General features: G+C 48.7%; 1 protein-coding gene across 1 annotated transcript in view; it reads right to left on the bottom strand.

Moving 5' to 3' along the window:
* The window catches only part of LOC142254739 (nuclear pore membrane glycoprotein 210-like), a 74,639-nt gene that overhangs the window by 34,578 nt on the left and 17,717 nt on the right, over positions 1-22,344 (bottom strand). Inside the window, exons 12-32 of the mRNA XM_075325995.1 lie at positions 21,822-21,977; positions 21,467-21,656; positions 20,900-21,045; positions 20,595-20,816; positions 20,345-20,518; positions 20,059-20,251; positions 18,820-18,908; positions 18,647-18,751; positions 18,426-18,527; positions 15,206-15,334; positions 14,058-14,185; positions 12,055-12,187; positions 11,906-11,968; positions 9,808-9,987; positions 2,233-2,313; positions 1,986-2,117; positions 1,751-1,903; positions 1,567-1,658; positions 1,294-1,468; positions 1,042-1,217; positions 681-901 (exon numbers count right to left, since the gene is read on the bottom strand). Coding sequence (XP_075182110.1) covers positions 681-901; positions 1,042-1,217; positions 1,294-1,468; positions 1,567-1,658; positions 1,751-1,903; positions 1,986-2,117; positions 2,233-2,313; positions 9,808-9,987; positions 11,906-11,968; positions 12,055-12,187; positions 14,058-14,185; positions 15,206-15,334; positions 18,426-18,527; positions 18,647-18,751; positions 18,820-18,908; positions 20,059-20,251; positions 20,345-20,518; positions 20,595-20,816; positions 20,900-21,045; positions 21,467-21,656; positions 21,822-21,977 — 3,040 coding nt within the window. The remainder of the gene's footprint in view (positions 1-680; positions 902-1,041; positions 1,218-1,293; positions 1,469-1,566; positions 1,659-1,750; positions 1,904-1,985; positions 2,118-2,232; positions 2,314-9,807; positions 9,988-11,905; positions 11,969-12,054; positions 12,188-14,057; positions 14,186-15,205; positions 15,335-18,425; positions 18,528-18,646; positions 18,752-18,819; positions 18,909-20,058; positions 20,252-20,344; positions 20,519-20,594; positions 20,817-20,899; positions 21,046-21,466; positions 21,657-21,821; positions 21,978-22,344) is intronic.

Here is a 22,344-nt window from a genome sequence, read left to right as displayed (position 1 = left end):
AAGCACAGCATGCACTTTGAAGTCATCATCCACAGCCTTTTAAGACTGGCTCAGGAGGCTGCATATTACCTGAGTATTCAGGTAGTAGGGCACGCTAAAGACATGACTCAGGAGGCTGAATACCACCTGAGTATTAAGGTAACTTGACTCTACTACAGCCAGGTGCCAGATTATCTACTCCGCTGCTCCTGAGTGCTATCAAGCTTCCAGCTCTTACTATAAACTCAGCCCTGCTGTTTCTGGTGCTGTCCATACCCTCAACTTCGCTGTGTCAAGGTTCCTCCAAACCTACTTTTTTCTCCTATTCCAAGGTGCTGTCTGCACCCTCAACACTCCCGAAACAAGATGCCTGCTTGCCTGTTCAAGTCTGCTACTCCTGTTTACTTTCTCTACTTATTGCACTAACATGCTGCCCATACTTTTTCCTCTGCTGCATCTAGTGCTTCCATCTCTGCTGATACAGCTGCATCTTGCCGTCTGGTTCTACTGATCTTTGCTGGTCAACGTTTCGGCTCGTCTTCCTTCTCTTGTACCGTGCTGCTCACCTTCACCTACAGCTTGACAAATCTACCTCACCAGGTAACTCCACAACACTCTCTGATGTATACGGCCAACTTAAAGCTTCTCAAAACTGTGATATCATGACTGCGATAATGAAATCCTACTAGTACTCATCTCACCATTACTGTTGACCAGCATTGTACTGAAGCAAATGACTTCTCCAATGGCAACGGGCTGTTTAAGCTCTGGTAATAAGGCATCTTCTACAGATATTGCTAAGAAATCTGCCATTCCTGGATGTGCTTCATCCCAGACTCTCAGGAGGGTATCTCCTTGCATCACTGTCGTTATCAGGAAGGTGTAATTCTTAATACCAGGTTCGATTAGTAGGAGGTCATCTCTGTAAAAGTGAAAAAAACACAAAGAGAAATGCCGAACTACGTCAAGACCAATGGCCGGCCTTGGGCAGAGATCTTACAGATCAGCTGATAATACGCCATAATCCCCATTTTTTCCTCAAAATTTACAATTGACTCATACCTGTTGGTTGCAAAACGAAGTTTGGCTTTATGGGCGTGAAATTTTTCGCCAATACTAGAGTAAAAGTGCACAGTGAGCTCCAAGGTTATACCGACCGGAAATGAAGCGAGAGGATGGCCCCTTCTGGTATGGAACTTGGGTTTGACGTCAATTCTTAGGTAGGAGACAGGAGCCACCTGGAAAAGGATTAGAGTAAAGAGTAAGAGAAAATTGCTTAATACTCCCGTAATGTTCTTTAGTGTTGCCTCCTACCTGGACGCCAATGACAAGACTATGAGTAATTCCAAACGATTCTACATTTGTGATCTTCAGGATACCGGATCCTGTGAAGCCTCGAGCTCTCATATGCCCCTTCCCATCATGTTCTATCACCGAAGAGTTGGGAAAGGACTGAAGCATTTGAGACGTGACAGACGCTCCTCCATCCCTACATGATAAGCGTAGAATTACCGGACTGCTTCCTCCCCGGTAGACCGTCATCTACTCATCATAAAGAAATGAGAGGACATCTTCTGTGCTCCTTACTTGTTTGTTGTCACGGTGAGAAAAGAATTTGGAGCCATTAGGATCTGCTGAACCGGACATTTGGGGGACACCAGAGATAAATCACGTAAAACCTTTTTTCGAGAGGGAGAAAACAGTCTAAGGCTTGGAAAACCCATCCGTGCCGATGAATTTTGGGAAAAATGTACGAACCACTACGACTCACCACTACTTGTACTTGGTCTCTTAGCTCTGTGGTATTGCCCTCAAACTGGCCACCAGACACTGCGCGTACCGTCACTTTAATGCTTACCCGGCCGATGGCCAAAGTCCGAACCAACTGAGCAAAGTTTAACTTGGGCCGCAATTGTACAGATGCCTGAAAATAACATTTTTATGTTCTTATCGTGAAAATATATACAAGGGGGATCGGTCTTTTGTTTGTTCGCGGTTGGAGGCACCTCAGTCATACGCGGCTCCAGGGTCACCACATCTCTTTTATTTAGCGACCAGTAGAATTGCAAAGGAGGCTTTGAATTGCAAAAGGAAAATGGTGTCTGCGTGCTGGAGACCCCCATCACATACACGGGCATCTACGACGTAGAAGAGATTTCACCGTTATTGGGACCATTGACGCGAACCATCCACCTACGCTAACCTGATCCGAAGCTGCTCGTAGATGCACTAGTCGGGAGCTGTGGTACAGACCTCCGATGGTGTAATCAGGCGGGTCGCAGGGACGTGGATCCTGATCGCTTTCAGATAAACGACCTCAACCACAATCTCATCCTATAAGATAAAAACAGATGGTGCCGTAGACTTATTAGGGTTGTGCTTTATAGAGCAACATTTCTGTAGACCTACTGACTGCTCTATTCTGAGCTTTGCTTAGACGTTTCCGTCTATAGCCTCAAAAATCAGGATTCCGGGAAGACCCCGCAATGAAGCCATTTATTATGGGTCAAACTGTCACGGTCGCCTTCCTGCTGTTTTTGAGACTAGTGACAGCCTTGGGACTGAAGCCTCCCATCACCATCTAGACTCCTTATTTAAACAAAGTTTCCTTTCCTTTGGCATCTCATGAGTTAATGTCTGTTTTTTGTTGCCAGCAGCTCATAGCAGTGCAGATCAGCATATAGCTGCTTTGAGCCCAAGCCCATTTAGGTTTAAATATTGGAGTTTTCCCAGCAGACCTCGCTGTTGATACAATTCATTGTATTCTGGCCATCCTGGTGGAAGGAGCTGCTGAGGAATTGTCCTGTGCCCATCCATCTGCTACTTTGGAATGTGTCTGCTGCCGTGAAGTTTGATGTTTGTAAACTTTTGTTTATATCCCTGTCTGTCTTTCCTTTCCCTCCATGTTCATTAGTACAGCAGTTGGACTAGTGTCTCCTGCCGGCCATTTCCCTAGCCAGGGTGTTTGCAGGACTAGAGAGGGATTAGGTATCCGGCTCGGAGACGGGTTGAACCATCCCATATAGGTACGCTAGGGAGCTCAGGTGACAGCTTGAGATGAGTTCAGGAGGTGTCCCCTCACTACTCTCATAAGGCCCACCATTGTTAAAGTGTCCCCCTCTATGTTTACGGTGTTGTTATAGTGCATCAGACGCCCATTGGTCTGAGCACATGTGTCACGCAGTACATACGGACATCTACTCTGTGTGTGACACGAATAGAGTGGCTTTGGTCCGGCCTTTCTTTGGTGACACCAAGGCGTAGTCTACCATATACTGAATACTCATGATTCCAGTACAGTAGGGAAGCTGATTATAAGGGCTTCAGTACAGGGACCCCCAAACCAGACAACTACTTCATTAAAGGGGTTTTCCGAATTCAGAAAACCCCTATCTCCGACTGCAGTTTGTTTTTCAAAAACACAGGCTTTACTCACCCTCCTCAGGTCCAGCGCTGAGTCTCTGCTTCTGTTCCCTGTGTCGGTTATTGTCTTATGTCACGTCAACAGCGCTGCAGCTAATCAGTGAGCTCAGCGGCTCTGATGGCATGAACTGCTGACCTCACAGATTAGCTGCAGCGCTGTTGATGTGACGTCGGCACTGCAGACAATAACAGACACCGGAAGCAGTGGTGGAGACTCAGCGCCGGACCTGTGGAGGGTGAGTAAATGAAGGGAATTTTGTTTACTTACCGTAAATTCCTTTTCTTCTAGCTCCAATTGGGAGACCCAGACAATTGGGTGTATAGGCTATGCCTCCGGAGGCCGCACAAAGTATTACACTTAAAAGTGTTAAGCCCCTCCCCTTCTGCCTATACACCCCCCGTGCTCCCACGGGCTCCTCAGTTTTGGTGCAAAAGCAAGAAGGAGGAAAAGAATTAAAAACTGGTTTAAAGTAACTTCAATCCGAAGGAATATCGGAGAACTGAAACCATTCAACATGAACAACATGTGTACACACAAAAAAACAGGGGCGGGTGCTGGGTCTCCCAATTGGAGCTAGAAGAAAAGGAATTTACGGTAAGTAAACAAAATTCCCTTCTTCTTTGTCGCTCCATTGGGAGACCCAGACAATTGGGACGTCCAAAAGCAGTCCCTGGGTGGGTAAAATAATACCTTGTAAGAGAGCCGTAAAACGGCCTCTTCCTACAGGTGGGCAACCGCCGCCTGAAGGACTCGTCTACCTAGGCTGGCATCCGCCGAAGCATAGGTATGCACCTGATAGTGTTTCGTGAAAGTGTGCAGGCTCGACCAGGTAGCCGCCTGACACACCTGCTGAGCCGTAGCCTGGTGCCTCAAAGCCCAGGACGCGCCCACAGCTCTGGTAGAATGGGCCTTCAGCCCTGAGGGAACTGGAAGCCCAGCCGAACGGTAAGCTTCGATAATTGGCTCCTTGATCCACCGAGCCAGGGTTGATTTGGAAGCCTGTGACCCTTTACGCTGGCCAGCGACAAGGACAAAGAGTGCATCCGAGCGGCGCAGGGGCGCCGTACGAGAAATGTAGAGTCTGAGTGCTCTCACCAGATCTAACAAGTGCAAATCCTTTTCACATTGGTGAACTGGATGAGGACAAAAAGAAGGTAAGGAGATATCCTGATTGAGATGAAAGGGGGATACCACCTTAGGGAGAAATTCCGGAACCGGACGCAGAACCACCTTGTCCTGGTGAAAAACCAGGAAAGGGGCTTTGCATGACAGCGCTGCTAAGCTCAGACACTCTCCGAAGTGAAGTGACTGCTACTAGAAAAACCACTTTCTGCGAAAGGCGTGAGAGAGAAATATCTCTCATTGGCTCGAATGGTGGTTTCTGAAGAACCATCAGCACCCTGTTCAGATCCCAGGGTTCTAACGGCCGCTTTTAAGGAGGAACGATGTGACAAACCCCCTGCAGGAACGTGCGTACCTGTGGAAGTCTGGCTAGGCGCTTCTGGAAAAACACAGAGAGCGCTGAGACTTGTCCCTTAAGGGAGCCGAGCGACAAACCCTTTTCCAGTCCAGATTGAAGGAAGGACAGAAAAGTGGGCAAGGCAAAAGGCCAGGGAGAAAAACCCTGAGCAGAGCACCACGACAGGAAAATTTTCCACGTCCTGTGGTAGATCTTGGCGGACGTTGGTTTCCTAGCCTGTCTCATAGTGGCAATGACGTCTTGAGATAACCCTGAAGACGCTAGGATCCAGGACTCAATGGCCACACAGTCAGGTTGAGGGCCGCAGAATTCAGATGGAAAAACGGCCCTTGAGATAGCAAGTCTGGTCGGTCTGGTAGTGCCCACGGTTGGCCGACCGTGAGATGCCACAGATCCGGGTACCACGACCGCCTCGGCCAGTCTGGAGCGACGAGGATGACGCGGCGGCAGTCGGCCCTGATCTTGCGTAACACTCTGGGCAACAGTGCCAGCGGAGGAAACACATAAGGGAGCTGAAACTGCGACCAATCCTGAACTAAGGCGTCTGCCGCCAGAGCTCTGGGATCGTGAGACCGTGCCATGAACACCGGTACCTTGTTGTTGTGCCGGGGCGCCATGAGGTCGACGTCCGGCACCCCCCAGCGGCAACAGATCTCCTGAAACACGTCCGGGTGAAGGGACCATTCCTCTGCGTCCATGCCCTGGCGACTGAGATAGTCTGCTTCCCAGTTTTCCACGCCTGGAATGTGAACTGCAGAGATGGTGGAGGCCGTGGCTTCCACCCACATCAAAATCCGCCGGACTTCCTGGAAGGCTTGCCGACTGCGTGTGCCGCCTTGGTGATTGATGTATGCCACCGCTGTGGAATTGTCCGACTGAATTCTGATCTGCTTGCCTTCCAGCCACTGCTGGAACGCCTTCAGGGCAAGATACACTGCCCGTATTTCCAGAACATTGATCTGAAGCGAGGACTCTTGCTGGGTCCACGTACCCTGAGCCCTGTGGTGGAGAAAAACCGCTCCCCACCCTGACAGACTCGCGTCCGTCGTGACCACCTCCCAGGATGGGGGTAGGAAGGATTTCCCCTTCGATAATGAAGTGGGAAGAAGCCACCACCGAAGGGAAGCTTTGGTCGCCTGAGAGAGGGAGACGTTCCTGTCGAGGGACGTCGGCTTCCTGTCCCATTTGCGTAGGATGTCCCATTGAAGTGGACGCAGGTGAAACTGCGCGAACGGAACTGCCTCCATTGCTGCCACCATCTTCCCCAGGAAGTGCATGAGGCGCCTCAAGGGGTGTGACTGGCCTTGAAGGAGAGATTGTACCCCTGTCTGTAGTGACCGCTGCTTGATCAGTGGAAGCTTCACTATCGCTGAGAGGGTATGAAACTCCATGCCAAGATATGTCAGCGATTGGGCCGGTGTCAGATTTGACTTTGGAAAATTGATGATCCACCCGAAACTCTGGAGAGTCTCCAGGGTAGCGTCGAGGCTGTGTTGGCATGCCTCTAGAGAGGGTGCCTTGATCAACAGATCGTCCAAGTACGGGATCACTGAGTGACCCTGAGAGTGGAGGACCGCTACTACAGTAGCCATAACCTTGGTGAAAACCCGTGGGGCTGTTGCCAGGCCGAACGGCAGTGCCACGAACTGCAGGTGTTCGTTTTCTATGGCGAAGCGCAAGAAGCGCTGGTGCTCTGGAGCAATCGGTACGTGGAGATATGCATCCTTGATATCTATCGATGCAAGGAAATCTCCTTGGGACATTGAGGCGATGACGGAGCGGAGGGATTCCATCCGGAACCGCCTGGTCTTTACGTGTTTGTTGAGAAGTTTCAGGTCCAGGACAGGACGGAAAGACCCGTCCTTCTTTGGGACCACAAACAAGTTGGAGTAAAAACCGTGACCCTGTTGCTGAATAGGAACAGGGACCACCACTCCTTCTGCCTTCAGAGTGCCCAGCGCCTGCAGAAGAGCCTCGGCTCGCTCGGGAGGCGGGGATGACCTGAAGAATCGAGTCGGGGGACGAGAGGTGAACTCTATCTTGTAACCGTGAGACAGAATGTCTCTCACCCAACGGTCTTTTACCCGTGGCAGCCAGGTGTCGCAAAAGCGGGAGAGCCTGCCACCGACCGAAGATGCGGAGTGAGGAGGCCGAAAGTCATGAGGAAGCCGCTTTGGTAGCGGCACCTCCGGTGGCCTTTTTAGGACGTGACTTAGACCGCCATGCATCAGAGTTCCTTTGATCTTTCTGAGGCCTTGTGGACGAGGAGAATTGGGACCTGCCCGCGCCCCGAAAGGACCGAAAACTCGACTGCCCCCTCCTCTGTTGGGGTATTTTCGGTTTGGGCTGGGGTAAGGATGTATCCTTTCCCTTGGATTGTTTGATGATTTCATCCAAACGCTCGCCAAACAATCGGTTGGCAGAAATTGGCAAACTGGTTAAGCGCTTTTTGGAAACAGAATCTGCCTTCCATTCCCGTAGCCACAAGGCCCTGCGGAGTACCACCGAAATGGCGGCTGCAACCGCCGTACGGCTCGCAGAGTCCAGAACAGCATTAATAGCGTAAGACGCAAATGCCGGTCTGTGTGGTTATGGACGCCACCTGTGGCGCGGACGTGCGTGTGGCTGCGTCGATTTGCGCTTGACCTGCTGAGATAGCTTGTAGCGCCCATACGGCTGCGAATGCTGGGGCAAAAGAAGCGCCGATAGCTTCATAGATGGATTTCAACCAGAGCTCCATCTGCCTGTCAGTGGCATCTTTGAGTGAAGCCCCGTCTTCCACTGCAAGTATGGATCTAGCTGCCAGTCTGGAGATTGGAGGATCCACTTTGGGACACTGAGCCCAACTTTTGACCACGTCAGGGGGAAAGGGATAACGTGTATCCTTAAGGCGCTTAGAAAAACGCTTATCTGGACAAGCATGGTGATTCTGGACTGCCTCTCTGAAATCAGAGTGGTCCAGAAACATACTCGGTGTACGCTTGGGAAACCTGAAACGGAATTTCCCCTGCTGTGAAGCTGACTCCTCCACCGGAGGAGCTGAGGGAGAAATATCCAACATACGATTGATGGACGCAATAAGGTCGTTCACTATGGCGTCCCCGTCCGAAGTATCAAGATTGAGAGCGGCCTCAGGATCAGAATCCTGATCAGCTGTGTCCGCATCATCAACTAGAGATTCCCCCCGCTGAGACCCTGAACAATATGAGGATGTCAAGGGAATTGTCAAGCGAGCTCGCTTAGTCGGTCTGGGGCCGGGGTCTGTGTCAGAACCCTCAGCCTGGGATCCATGAGACACCCCAGGAGGACATTGTTGGTCCAACTGAGGTGGGCCAGGGGACAAAGATTCAACAGAGTCCCTGTGCTGAGATACCGGCCTGGACTGCAAGGCTTCTAGTATCTTAGCCATAGTCTCAGAGAGTTTTGCAAACTCCGTCCCCGTCACCTGAACAGTGTTAGCAGGTGGCTCCCCCTGGGACCCCCTTAGCAGAGGCTCTAGCTGAGTAAGTGCCACAGGGGCCGAACAGTGCACACAATGAGGGTCAGTGGAACCTGCCAGTAGCGGGGTCATACATGCGGCGCAGGCAGCATAATAAGCCTGTGTTTTGGCACCCCTGCCTTTCGTGGGCGCCATGCTATTATCTTCCCTGAGTAACACACTAGGGTATATAGCCAGAAATCAACTGTGCACCATACAGTGTAAAATATGTATACCATAAACATATAATGTTACACTACTGCACAATGGGGCTAGCACCACAGGTGCTGCTTACCACCCGCTTAAAGCGGTTGTGAGGCCACCAGAGTCCCTGCCTGAGTCTCCCAGACTTTGTCCCCCTCTGTAGCGTCCGAGGAGCTGACAGGAATGGCTGCCGGCGTCCTGAGGAGAGGAGGGAGCCGTGGGCGTGGCTCAGAAAGAGCGGGAGCTGGTGCCTGCACTGTGCACAGTGAGGGGAGTGGAGTATGCAAAGCATGCTCCAGCCCTCAGTGCTGCTCGTTCTGTGCAGCGTCCCGCCCTTCCCCTGCCTGTCAGGGCTGTGGGCGGGAGGAAAGGAAACTAGGCCGCAAAAAGCCGGGGACTCTAGTAATAAACGCGGCCGCCGTAAAAGCGCGGCCGGCGCGAAAGTCCCCGGCGCACTACAAGTCCCAGCCGCGCCACAGTGTTTCCCTGGCAGCGACGGTTAGTGCGGCAGTCCCTATACATAAACACACTCAGCAGCGCTGAGTGTGTAATGGCACATATTAACCCGGTCAGCGCCGCGGTCCCCGGTGCACTAGCACACCCAGCAATGCTGGAGTGTTGCTGTGCGCGGTCCCCACGGGGACACAGAGTACCTCCAAGTAGCAGGGCCATGTCCCTGAACGATACCCGGCTCCTATCCAGCAGTCTCCCAGGAGTTGTGGATGAAGCACGGTCTCAGTGCCTGGAGACCGATAGGATCCCACTTCACCAGAGCCCTGAGGGGGATGGGGAAGGAAAGCAGCATGTGGGCTCCAGCCTCCGTACCCGCAATGGATACCTCAACCTTAACTACACCGCCGACAAGAGTGGGGTGAGAAGGGAGCATGCTGGGGGCCCTATATGGGCCCACTTTTCTTCCATCCGATATAGTCAGCAGCTGCTGCTGACCAATCTGTGGAGCTGTGCGTGCGTGTCTGACCTCCTTCGCACAAAGCAAAAAACTGAGGAGCCCGTGGGAGCACGGGGGGTGTATAGGCAGAAGGGGAGGGGCTTAACACTTTTAAGTGTAATACTTTGTGCGGCCTCCGGAGGCATAGCCTATACACCCAATTGTCTGGGTCTCCCAATGGAGCGACAAAGAAAGACGGGTTTTTCTGCAACTGGAAAACACAATTAAACAATACAAGTCTCTCAATGAAAAGTCCATTATTTTTTTTTACCTGAAATCTATATTTTGATTACCTGGGAAAATACCATGGGTTGGCCATTGTCTTCTCTCGTGGCTTGTATGGTGCCTATGATTTTGGTGGTTCCGATGGCTAATCCAGTCACCTGACCAACTTCATTTATGGTGGCCACGCTGTCATTAAGAATGGAAAACTGGATAATGGACTGTGGCTGCGGCCCTCCCTCGGATGTAACCTGGGAAAGATCAATCCATAAGAAAAAAAATCAAAATGATTAGCGGTCCGAGTCTGGGGTAGGAGAATCCCAATTACAGGAGCAATATGTCAGATATGAAGCTTATGCAGGCCGCGTCAGTCAGAGTCATGGCGGTGTCAGGATCTGTTCAGATTACAGATTCTGACACTCCGCATGATAACCTCGCTGATGTCTGTGATCAGCGCAGGCAGACACAGGTGTCGACCAACAAATTGGTAGTTTATAGGCAGGCTAGCAAGAGTTAATCTCTGCTTGTCTGCTTGTGAGTCTCCTTTGGTCACATGTTGTGGAGGAGCCAATCACATCTGCTCTCCTCCTATATATGCTGGATAGATCCCTCTATGCCAGCTATAGTTTATCTAAGCTGGTCTGGTGAGGTGTTGTGATCCAGACTAACTAGTGGTTGTAGCACTTGTTGCTGTGTGTGGGTATGGAGTTAACCCTTGTTGTCTTTTTGTTGCTACCTTCCTGGTCTTGCCTTTCACCTTAAGGGGGCTTTACACACTACGATATCGCTAATGCTGAGTCGTTGGGGTCACGGAATTTGTGACGCACCTCCGGCCGTATTAACGATGTTGTTGCATGTGACACCGATGAGCGATTTTGCATCATTGCAAAAACATGAAAAATCGCTCATCGGTGACATGGGGGTCCATTCTCAATTATCGTTACTGCAGCAGTAACGATGTTGTTCCTCGTTGCTGCGGCAGCACACATCGCTCCGTGTGACACCGCAGGAACGAGGAACCTCTCCTTTCCTGCCTCCTGGCCACAATGAGGAAGGAAGGAGGTGGGCGGGATGTTACGTCCCGCTCATCTCCCCCCCTCCGCTTCTATTGGGCGGCCGCTCAGTGACGTCGCTGTGACGCCGCACAGACCGCCCCCCTTAGAAAGGAGGCGGTTCGCCGGTCACAGCGACGTCGCCGGGCCAGTAAGTATGTGTGACGGGTCTGGGCGATGTTGTGCGGCACGGGCAGCGATTTGCCCGTGTCGCACACCAGATGGGGGCGGGTACCCCCACTAGCGATATCGGGACCGATATCGCAGTGTGTAAAGCGGCCTTTAGTCTCTCGTTGTTTGTTCCTGTGTGTTTGTCGTGTGTCAGAGTTTTGGTTTTCCCCTGTCTGTCTTAGGCTAGTTTCACACATTCGGCTTTTCGCCGATTTGCCGGATTCAGCGGACTCCAGTATAGTGTGATACAGTACATTAGCAGCGCAGCAACGTCCGAGTCACATGCTCCAGTCACATGACAGCATGTGACCATAGCTTGTTGCGCTGCCACTTTACTGTATACACTATACTGGAGTGCGCCGAATCCGGCAAACCGGCAAAAAGCCGGATGTGTGAAACTAGCCTTATCTGTGTTTCCATCTCACTCGTGTCCATTCCTTTCCTTGTGGGAAGGGTGATTCAGATTAGTTCTGGTCAGGAGCATACTCAGGCACTGTGACCGGTTGTGGAGTTAACCCTTGTTGTCTCTTTGTTGCTACTTTCCTGCTCTTGCTTTTCTCCTGACTCTCTCATTGTTTGTTCCTGTGTGTTTGCCGTGTGTCAGAGTTTTGGTTTTCTCCTTTCTGTCTTTATCTGTGTTTCCATCTCACTCCTGCCCCTTCCTTCCCTGGTGGGAGGGGAGATGCAGATTTGTTCTGGTCTGGAGCTTAGCCAGGCACGAGACTCAGGCATCTCCACCATTAGGGGTAACCCTAACGTTAGGGATATCCTACCGTGAGGGACAGCAAAGGCATTCCTGTCACTTGCTTTCCTAAAGTCACATTGTGACGCTTTATAGATATTGGATTTTTTTCTTTGATATTTCTACAAGTGTGCAGCTCATTATGGCACAACAGCCCCCCACATCATACAATTTATCTTGCATCTGTTAGATAAAGCTTCATACCTGCATCATATTGTAAGGGATCAGTGTAAGCTTCTCTGGGACCAGTCGGAAAGGTGCAAATACCTGCAGAGAAAGTCAGCATGTTGTACCGTACATAGAGAATATTGGACATTTCTTGCAGAAGGTATTACACTTGGTGGTCACCGCACCTCCACCGGATAAGGAGCTGATGATATCCTCCTCCCAGCTCTATCATACGCAGTCGCTACCAGGGTTGTCTGTCCTATGTCAGTGCCATGAAGGAGGTAACGCCAGGAAAATATGTCACGTTCAGGAAGTTGTCTGAAAGAGAAGAGTTTACACAGAAAATACAAACACATCGCAAGATCTAATATATAAAGCTAAGTGTGTGTGTGTGTATATGTATGTATGTGTATATGTATGTATGTGTATATGTATGTATGTGTATATGTGTGTGTATGTGTATATATTTGTGTGGGTGTGTATGTGTATGTATTTGTGGGTGTGTGTGTATATGTATGTATGTGTATATGTGTGTGTATGTATGTCGACGTAAGGAATCCGCACCGTCGCATTTACAATCACAAAATTTTGCACAGACGCCTCATGTGACTCAGGGAATGTCATAGACTATGTTTTGAGGGGAAAATTTAACCCTGGGCTTTACAGATATTCACAAAAAAAAACTGCTTACATTAAAGTCAATGGAGCTGGGAGCTACAGGTCATTAATAGGAGCTGTGATTGGTTGCTATAGGAACGAAGTATAAGAAGCTTATGTGTGCGGTTATATGATATCGGTGGAGAGATGGACACAGACAGACAGAGACAGACAGACAGAGACAGACAGAGACAGACAGAGACAGACAGAGACAGACAGAGACAGACGGAGAGACAGAAAGAGAGACAGAAAGAGAGACAGATGGAGAGACAGATGGAGAGACAGACGGAGAGACAGAAAGAGAGACAGAAAGAGAGACAGATGGAGAGACAGATGGAGAGACAGATGGAGAGACAGATGGAGAGACAGATGGAGAGACAGATGGAGAGACAGATGGAGAGACAGAGACAGATGGAGAGACAGATGGAGAGACAGATGGAGAGACAGATGGAGAGACAGATGGAGAGACAGATGGAGAGACAGATGGAGAGACAGATGGAGAGACAGATGGAGAGACAGAGAGAGAAAGAGACAGATGGAGAGACAGATGGAGAGACAGAGAGAGAAAGAGACAGATGGAGAGAGACAGGCAGACAGGGAGAGACAGGGAGAGACAGGGAGAGACAGAGAGAGAGACAGACAAAGAGAGACAGACAGATATAGACAGAGAGGCAGACAGAGACAGGCAGACAGAGACAGACAGAGAGACAGGCAGACAGAGGGAGAGAGACAGACGGAGAGAAAGAGAGACAGACAGAAAAAGACAGGCAGCTAGGGAGAGAGACAGACTGAGAGACAGAGAAAGACAGACAGAGAGACAGACATTAATGGAGACAGAGAAAGAGACAGACAGACAGAGAGACAGACAGGGAGAGACAGAGACAGACAGAAAGAGACAGGCAGAGAGACAGAGATAGAGACAGACAGAGAGAGACAAACGAAGAGACAGACAGAGAGAGACAGACATTAATGGAGACGGACAGAGAGACACAGAGAGACATTTATGGTAGTTACTAACCTGGGCAATGCCGGGTACTGCAGCCAGAATATATAGTGTATATATGTGATTATATATATATATATATATATATATATATATATATATATATATATATATATATATAAAAATTCCAGTTACTAATTACCATGGGACAAAATTAAAAAAACGAATCTTTTCTTTCAATAATTTGCAAGGGCAACCTTGATCCCCACCAATCTCTAGAATGAATGCCATCACATTGCAACAAGGGCCATGCCCTATCATCATCTAGCGTGGACATTTTTGGATCTCTGTGGCTGCAGACGAAATTTCCCATTTGGCACAATTGGGGATCAGTCAGTGACTTTTTGTGATTACTCCCAAGATGTTTTTTGGTTACCTCCTTTTCTTAGTATTTGCAAAAGTGCATTATTTTTCACATAGATTTGACCCATAGTCAATGGTGGAGTAATGATTTGGAATGAGGGAAAAGAGGAAGAGAAGGAATCTATGAAATATCAGGATGTCGATAAATAGTTTGGGATGGTTTACTTGAGACTGACGATAGGACTGGAGCTCTGGACACTCAATTGCATGATGCCAAAGTATTTATTCAGGAACGGTCTATGGGAAGAGTCCCAAACTTTCATCGAGACTTCTACAGACTTTCCGACTTCCACCTGGAGAAAAACACAAAAGGTGAATGCCATGATCCGTGGTGCTCTGCTCTCCAGCAGAGCCAATGTTCTGTAATATGCTCCAGATGATGGGTTGCTTGTCAGCTTTTGGGTCCTGCGCTGGTGCGGGGACGGACCTGTGTTCAGGCGCCTCGTATTAGAGAGCAAGCTAACCCGGAACGCTGCCAGTCGTAGTTCCTGCTCTGCAGTGAGTTCTCTGGCTCCCGAGAGTTTTGTTATTCTGATCTTGCCTTCCTACCCCGGACCTTTGTTACCCTTGTCTGCCCGTGCCCCTGACTCTGACATTATCCCTCTGGCTTCTAACCTCCGGCTTGTACCCTGACCTCAGCTCCACTCACTCCCTGTGTACCTTATTTGATTACCTGGCTTATGACCTCGGGCTTGTACCCTGACCCCATCTCTGCTCTCTCCCTGTGTACCTTATCTGACTACTTGGCTTCTGACCTCCAACTTGTACCCTGAACCCGGCTCTCCTCGCTGCCTGTGTGCCTTATCTGACTTCCTGGCTTCTGTCCTTTGTTTTGTACCCTGACCCCAGCTCTGCTCGCTCCTTGTGTACCGTATCTGACTTCCTGGCTTCTGACCACCGGCGTGTTTGACTTCCCTGTCTCTAGTAGCTTCTAGTGACACCTAGTGGCATATCGTCACAGTGAATATATGTATACTATGAATCACAGATAAGGAACATTGGCAAGGATCGTGCAAGGTGATGAAGAAACATTTTTTCATCCATCCTCTTAGGCACCTGAAAATAGCTGATCGATGGGGATGGCGGCTGGCGAGCCCCCCACATTGTAATATTGGTGACCTTTTCTGAGGATGGGTCATCAATGTCTAAGATGTCTAAGATGTCCAATGTCCTGAATAACCCCTTTAACTTCCATCGCACTTCTTGGAGTTGAAGCACATTATTTTACTAGCTGGTGTGATAGGGTATCATATGTATTATCGATCTGAGTAGTGGGCAACAACAACATGGTAGCAATATAAGGAGAACCTTACCTTATCGACAAAGTCAATCTCCAAGCCATAGATGTCAGAGATGTGGATGGCGGCGGTGGCACGATTTGTGGATAAGATACAGAGGTCATGTACCTCCAATGTCAGAGTCCCAGGGTGCAGAGGGATCACCTGGAGAAAGATGGAGAGGTCTTTTGGTTTTGTTCTTCTGTTCACACCGTATAGATGTACAGTCTCTACAAACAGATTCTATAGAATAGAGTAATATTTCTCAGCCTCATTGATGAGACGGCCCAATAATTGATGCAGGAAATTTGCCAGGAGCAATCATATTATTATTATTATTATTATTATTATTTATTATTACAGCGCCATTTATTCCATGGCGCTTTACAAGTAAAAGAGGGTATACGTACCACAATCATTAACAGTACAAGACAGACTGGTATAGGAGGAGAGAGGACCCTGCCCGCGAGGGCTCAGTCTACAGGGAATGGGTGATGGTACAATAGGTGAGGACAGAGCTGGTTGCACAGTGGTCTACTGGACTGAGGGTTATTATAGGTTGTAGGCTTGTTGGAAGAGGTGGGTCTTGAGGTTCCTCTTGAAGCTTTCCACGGTAGGAGAGAGTCTGATATGCTGAGGTAGAGCATTCCAGAGTATGGGGGAGGCACGGGAGAAATCTTGTACGCGATTGTTGGAAGAGGAGATAAGAGAGGAGCAGAGAAGGAGATCTTGTGAGGATCTGAGGTTGCGTGCAGGTAGGTACCGGGAGACTAGGTCACAGATGTAGGGAGGAGACAGGTTGTGGATTGCTTTGTATGTCTTGGTTAATGTTTTGAACTGGAGTCGTTGGGCGATGGGAAGCCAGTGAAGGGATTGGCAGAGTGGCGAGGCTGGGGAGTAGCGAGGGGAGAGGTGGATTAAGAGGGCCGCAGAGTTTAGGATAGATTGGAGGGGTGCAAGAGTGTTGGAAGGGAGGCCAGAGAGTAGGAGGTTGCAGTAGTCAAGGCGGGAGATGATGAGGGCATGCACTAATGTTTTTGCTGATTCTTGGTTAAGGAAAGCACAGATCTGGGAGATATTTTTGAGTTGTAGTCTGCATGAGGTGAAGAGGGCTTGGATGTGTGGCTTGAAGGATAGAGCAGAGTCGAGGGTTACTCCAAGGCAATGAGTTTGTGAGACTGGGGAGAGTGAGCAGCCATCAAGTTTGATGGAAAGGCTGATCCCTTCTTGTCAGCAATTTGGTGAAATGCAACGCTTACTTTAGTCAGCGGGAGGTCATTACTCATCAAACGCGTTGGAAAATAGAAAAGTGACCTTTACAAAAGACAAACAAAGCTTTATTTTCTATCAACTGTATATGTAAGGGGATGAAGGAGTAAATGCAAGGAAACATCGCCATCTGCTGACCAAAGATGATAAGAACAGAAAAAAGCAGAGAGAATGACAGTAATGCGGTAATTTACACGAGGCGATCTATCGTGCGATGCATCGTCGGGGTCACGGTTTTCGTGACGCACATCCGGCATCGTTCACGACGTCGTCTCGTGTGACACCTCCGAGCGACGCAGTATCGCTCACAAATCGTGAGTCGTGCACTCGTCACTGAGTTGTTAAAAGTTGTTTATTTAACATGGCGCCGGTTGTTCATCGTACCCAGGGTAGCACACATCGCTCCGTGTGACACCCCGGGGACGATGAACACAGCTTACCTGCGTCCTCCAGCACCCGCCGGCTATGCGGAAGGAAGGAGGTGGGCGGGATTTTAACGTGCCGCTCATCTCCGCCCCTCCGCTTCTATTGGGCGGCCGCTGTGTGACATCGCTGTGACGCCGAACGTCCCTCCCCCTTCAGGAAGTGGACGTTCGACGCCCACAGCGAGGTCGCTCAGCAGGTAAGTGCGTGTGACGGGGGTTTAACGACTTTGTGCGCCACGGGCAACTAATTGCTCATGACGCACAAACGACGGGGGCGGGTACGATCGCTCGTGCAATCGCACGATAGCGTGTCTCGTGTAAGGCCCGCATTAGAGGAACCGAGGAGTGAAAGGACACGTCTCTCCAGGGAAGAGTAGGGAGGAGGCAACAGGTCAGGTGAGAACTGTGGAGCAGTTAATAGTTATAAAGGCCTGAGAGAACGAAGGGCAGGAGTTGGCGCCTGAACGTGTAGCAGAACGGTTGTGTGAGTAGCGGTAGTGGGCTTACAGCCAAAGATTCGTGACCAGTTCCAGATGAAGATTCATGACCAGTTCTAGTAGAAGATCTGTGACCAGTTCTAAGAGAATATCTGTGATCAATTATAGAGGAAGATTTGTGACCAGTTCCAGAGGAGTTCCATGAGCAGTTCCATGAGCAGTTCTAAGAGAAGACTTCTGACCAAGATTCATGACCACTTCCAGAGGACGATTTGTGACTAGTTTCAGATGAAGATTTATGACCAGTTCCAGAGGAAGACTCGTAACCAGTTCCAGAGGAAGATTCATGACCAGTTCTAAGCGAAGATCCAGGACCAGTTCTAAGAGAAGATCCATGACCAGTTCCAGAGGAAGATTCGTGACCAGTTCTAAGCGAAGATCCAGGACCAGTTCTAAGAGAAGATCCATGACCAGTTCCAGAGGAAGATTCGTGACCAGTTCTAAGCGAAGATCCATGACTAGTTCTAAGAGAAGATCCATGACCAGTTCAAGGAGAAGATCCATGACCAGTTTTGAGACATCACCCGGCCACGGGCAAAGGACCGTATTTCTGTGTTGTTGCTTCCCATTCAGACTTACGGTATTAAGTGGGGACTGGGACTGTGCTTCAGTCAGCATACTGAGTCTGTGAAGTTACCTGTCGAATTGGACAGGTAGTGATATCAAACACCCCCCCCCCTTCCCCGTTAGAGTCTGTGTGCTATGTGTGTTTATTTAGATAGTATACGACGGTGATGGGTAGTGGAGTGATACTGATGCTTCTCGGATTTGGGAATTAGGAATAAGATATCTTTGACATTGACCATTATTTAATGATAGGAGTAACGTAATAACGTGTAAATTGTATTGTGCTTGAATCTTGCATCTCTTCATGGCTATATCTCTTATTGTAATATAATCAGTTTTATTGCTACCAACTAAGCTATTCCCTGACCTTGTGCCGAATGTACCTGTCACGAACCGGTCCGGGGGGGGGGAAGTTCAACCAGGATCCCTCCGCTCTGTCGTCTGCGCCGTTGCATTCTCATAGATCTCGTACATAGACTATGCATTCAGTGTTAATACCTGCACTGTGTTCTCTGCTTCAATATACGCAGAATATGCAATCCGGAGATCACTAACGTTCACCAGAAAATGTCCCGATCCTTCCACAAACTTAAAAATTTCCTAACAAGTAAAAAAAAAAAAGTGAATATATGTAATCACATCATTGTCTAAAAATTCTGTCCCAAACGACATGGGCAAAAATACAATTCTTGCATTTTCTACATGGACGGCAAACTCACCTTAACGTTTGGGTGATTGAATACGGTGATGTCGTCCGGTGAAATGGAGACGTCATCGACCATGGATAGCTCCATCGCGGTGGTGATGAGAAGCGATGACGTCTCCTGTTATTGGAAACATCTTTGTGACGGCTGTCGCCTCTGCTCCTCAACTTTAGGAAACATTCACTTACTTCGACCTGAACCCAGGACTTGTATCCGTCACAAGTTACGCTGATGGAAACCGTCCCTTTTACGTTCTTTACTTCTAGAAGATGCTGACCTATTGGAAACCAGTGCCATTATTTGATTACCATGCTGTGTACCATTATCCAACACTTTATATACTGGCGCTCAATGGTGGATGAAGGTAGACTGTGCCGACAAAAGGGTTGTGAGCGGCATTTACCTTTCTGCCCTCCGCCATACCAATCCATGCAACAATTCTTTGCAAATTTTGTCACTTATGCGGACCCAGAATGCAAAAGTTCGGATCCGCACGGTTTCAAACATACCCGAGTGCCGGCTAATGATCCGGATCCGGCACTCAGTTAATACAAAAAAATAAAGAAGAAAATAATAAAGCAAGAGACACTATACTTACCGAGCCTCCAGCATGGCTGTAACTACACCTGCAGCTGCTCTTTCACTTCCAGGGCCGCTCATTAGGCTCATGCATATGTACTGCTTTCTCCACCCACCGGCGTCTGTGATTGGTTGCAGTCAGCCGCACCCCCATGCTGAGTGACAGCCTGTCTGACGCTTTCAATCACAGACCCTGTCTGTGGGTCTATTGTACAGTAAAAATAAAACAATTTAAAAAAAATTGGTGTAGGGTCCCCCCATATTATGATATCCAGCACAAATCAAGCCCACGGCTGCATCCTCCAGCCGTGCGCTTATCTTGGTTGTGTATCAAAACAGGAGGAACCGCATGCGGCTTCTTTTTCTAAAATTATTTAAATAAATAATTTTAAAAAAAAAGCCATGCGGTCCTCCCAATTTTTATACCCAGCCATGATAAAGCCCGACAGCTGGGGGCTGGAATTGTCAGGCTGGGAAGACCAATGCTTATTGAGCCCCCCCAACCTAAACATAGCAGCCTGCAGCCACCCGGGATTTTTGCACGCTATAGCAGCAGGCAGAGAATGGGTGATGACATCACTCAGGTTAGTTGCGGTCAGAGCTGGAGGTTCCCACGGTCCTCCACCTGTGACTGCAGCTAACCTGGCCTCAGGTGGGATCACTGAGTTTAATGAAGTACCCAGAGGTCAGGTTAGCTGCGTTCACTGGTGGAGTTGCAGTCTTCAGCTAATTTGTAGCAAAACTAATACACTCCTTATGGCACAAGTTACATATTTACAATTTCTCATCAACAGTTATCGAAACGTCTTGCCCATATGTTCTGTAATTTAAGCATAACCACCACTCACCATGTAGCCATGTCTGTCCAGTGCCATCACTCTTTGCTATCTCTTGCATGCCCTGGCCATGAGGAAGAAGAGCGGTGGTCTCGTTGGAAGAGGTCCAATCCATCGCCAGTGAGCTAAAGTTATCAAATTTCCTCCGGTGCTGGTCGAAGATAAACAGCTCCAGTTTTGTGTCCCTCAACATGGATACAGGGATCTAAATAAAGGACATCGACAGGCTATGATATGTTGTCCTTGTGTTGGTTTTCCTATACCTACAGAAGGAACTGATCAAGGGTAAAAGTCTTACAAATTGCTTGTTATGCTTCAGGATGGGACATGGTGGAGCTCCATCGAGTGCCGAATACACCGGATACAAGGACATGCCCGCAGGAAAAGCACAGATGAGATTGACTTCCACCATTTCCACCGACGGTCTCGGATTTAGAGTTCCAGGATTATTTCCCAATTGAAATGTCAAAACCTGCAGGATACCAGCTGTTTTTTATCTCCGCAATTCATGTGTCCAACACAGTGGAAGTCTTCTGTCCTTCGCTCACCTGTTCTCCCAGTTTGGTGCACTGGACCTCATACGTGTGTAGATTCTTCTTTGCCTTCGTCGGAGATCCAATTTGGTGTATGTGAACGCTACTCCAGTCTTCAGCAGTGAGCCACCTAAAGAAACAGGTTGGCTCGAGAACCCATGGGCCTGGACCACCTTCAAATACCATGACCTTGGTGGAGTGGAGGGAAAGCACAGAGGTGTGCACCGGATCAACCGCCTGCAAGAAGAAGAGTTGCAACCAGATGAAAGCCAAGTGTATATAAGTATGTAAATGCCGGGATCAGGAGGATGTAAACGTACCTTAAGAGGGCTGTAGGCTGAGAACATGGCGTCGTTGTGGTATTCCCCTTCATCTGTCGTTACACTGACTTTGAGGACAATGTGTCCGGGGCTTTGTGCAAATATCTTCAGGCAGGAGCATGATGGAGGAGCAAACGTGCACCTATCTATTGCCAAGGAATTAGATTAGTAGCCTAAGAAGGTTTTATGTTCCAATGACTTAGTCTACGCAATCGAAATATGCTTGGCGTCGCTACTGTAAAAGTGATAGGGGTCATATTGTGACACCTACACTATTGCGGGGGAAGTTAGTCACACAAAAACTGATTTTTGCAACTTTCTTGTCTTGGTAGTGGAGTTGGCACAATGTGACCCCTTTCACTTGTATAGCGTTGCGATGTAGCAGCGCCACCAAGTGGACTTTGGTCATGGTCAAAGTTGCCTAAAGTGAACCATTCTGGTGCCCATCACTATCTACAAACACTAATGTATTGGTGTGCGCCGGAATTTCTGTATTCTATTATAATAGAAGACAGTCAGTCGTCTTGACCGATTTGTACATAGTTGTTGGTATACGGTATATCTTACCATCTTGGATGCTGAAGATTCCACCCTTGTCCATGCTGATGTGCAGCGGAAGCAGAGAACAGTTTACGAAGGGAAAAATGGCGTCCTGATATTGGCCATACACCACTACCGGAATATTTATCTCCCGGCCTACCTGCGTGTCAGCATTGGATGGGAGAAGCTCCAAAGAGATGACCGGGAGCACCAAAACCTGGATAGGAATGAAAACACAAAGCAAGATCACAGCGGGAAACTCCAGAAGAGTAGAAAGAGGTTGTAGAGGGCAAAAGTTTTTGTACGTTTTCGAGTTGGGAAAAAAGTGAACTTTAGGGATCTGTAAGCGAATGTCCAACACAAGAAGTCCTGCATTACTTACGTGGCTCTGACCACTATGTAGCGGGTTCATGATGTCATTAGCCTGGACAAGGCAGTGGCCGGGTTGTCCTCCCGTTATGACGAAGCCTCTGGTATTAATACTTGCGATGCTCTTGTTTGTGGAAAACCAGGAGACGTTCCCGCTGCCTCCCTCGGCCTAAAGAGAACATCTTGTGTAAAGTTTTGGGTATATTATAGCTTACACAAAAAAAAATTGTGTCGGCTGAAGTAAGAAAGGAGTTAAGGCTTCAGGCCTTCCAAAAAGTTCTTAGTGTGTGGGATTTCACTTTTGGAAAAATGACTTGTTCAGGGAGTGTGGATAAGCTGGGTGGATGCTGGGAGTGTCTGTACTTATTATGCAGTTATGTATCCTGCTATTTGCTATCATGCAAGGAACGGCTAAATTTGTGCATTATACGCCCATATTTCTGAAGATTATAAAAGATCTGATTTTCATTAAATTCATTTGGAGAGCTTTGGAAATCACATGCCTGTGTATTTCTTAAATGCTTACCAGCGCCGTA

Source organism: Anomaloglossus baeobatrachus, chromosome 10, assembly GCF_048569485.1.
Source record: "Anomaloglossus baeobatrachus isolate aAnoBae1 chromosome 10, aAnoBae1.hap1, whole genome shotgun sequence".
Lineage (NCBI taxonomy): Eukaryota > Metazoa > Chordata > Amphibia > Anura > Aromobatidae > Anomaloglossus > Anomaloglossus baeobatrachus.
This window is presented reverse-complemented; position numbering and strand designations above follow the sequence as displayed.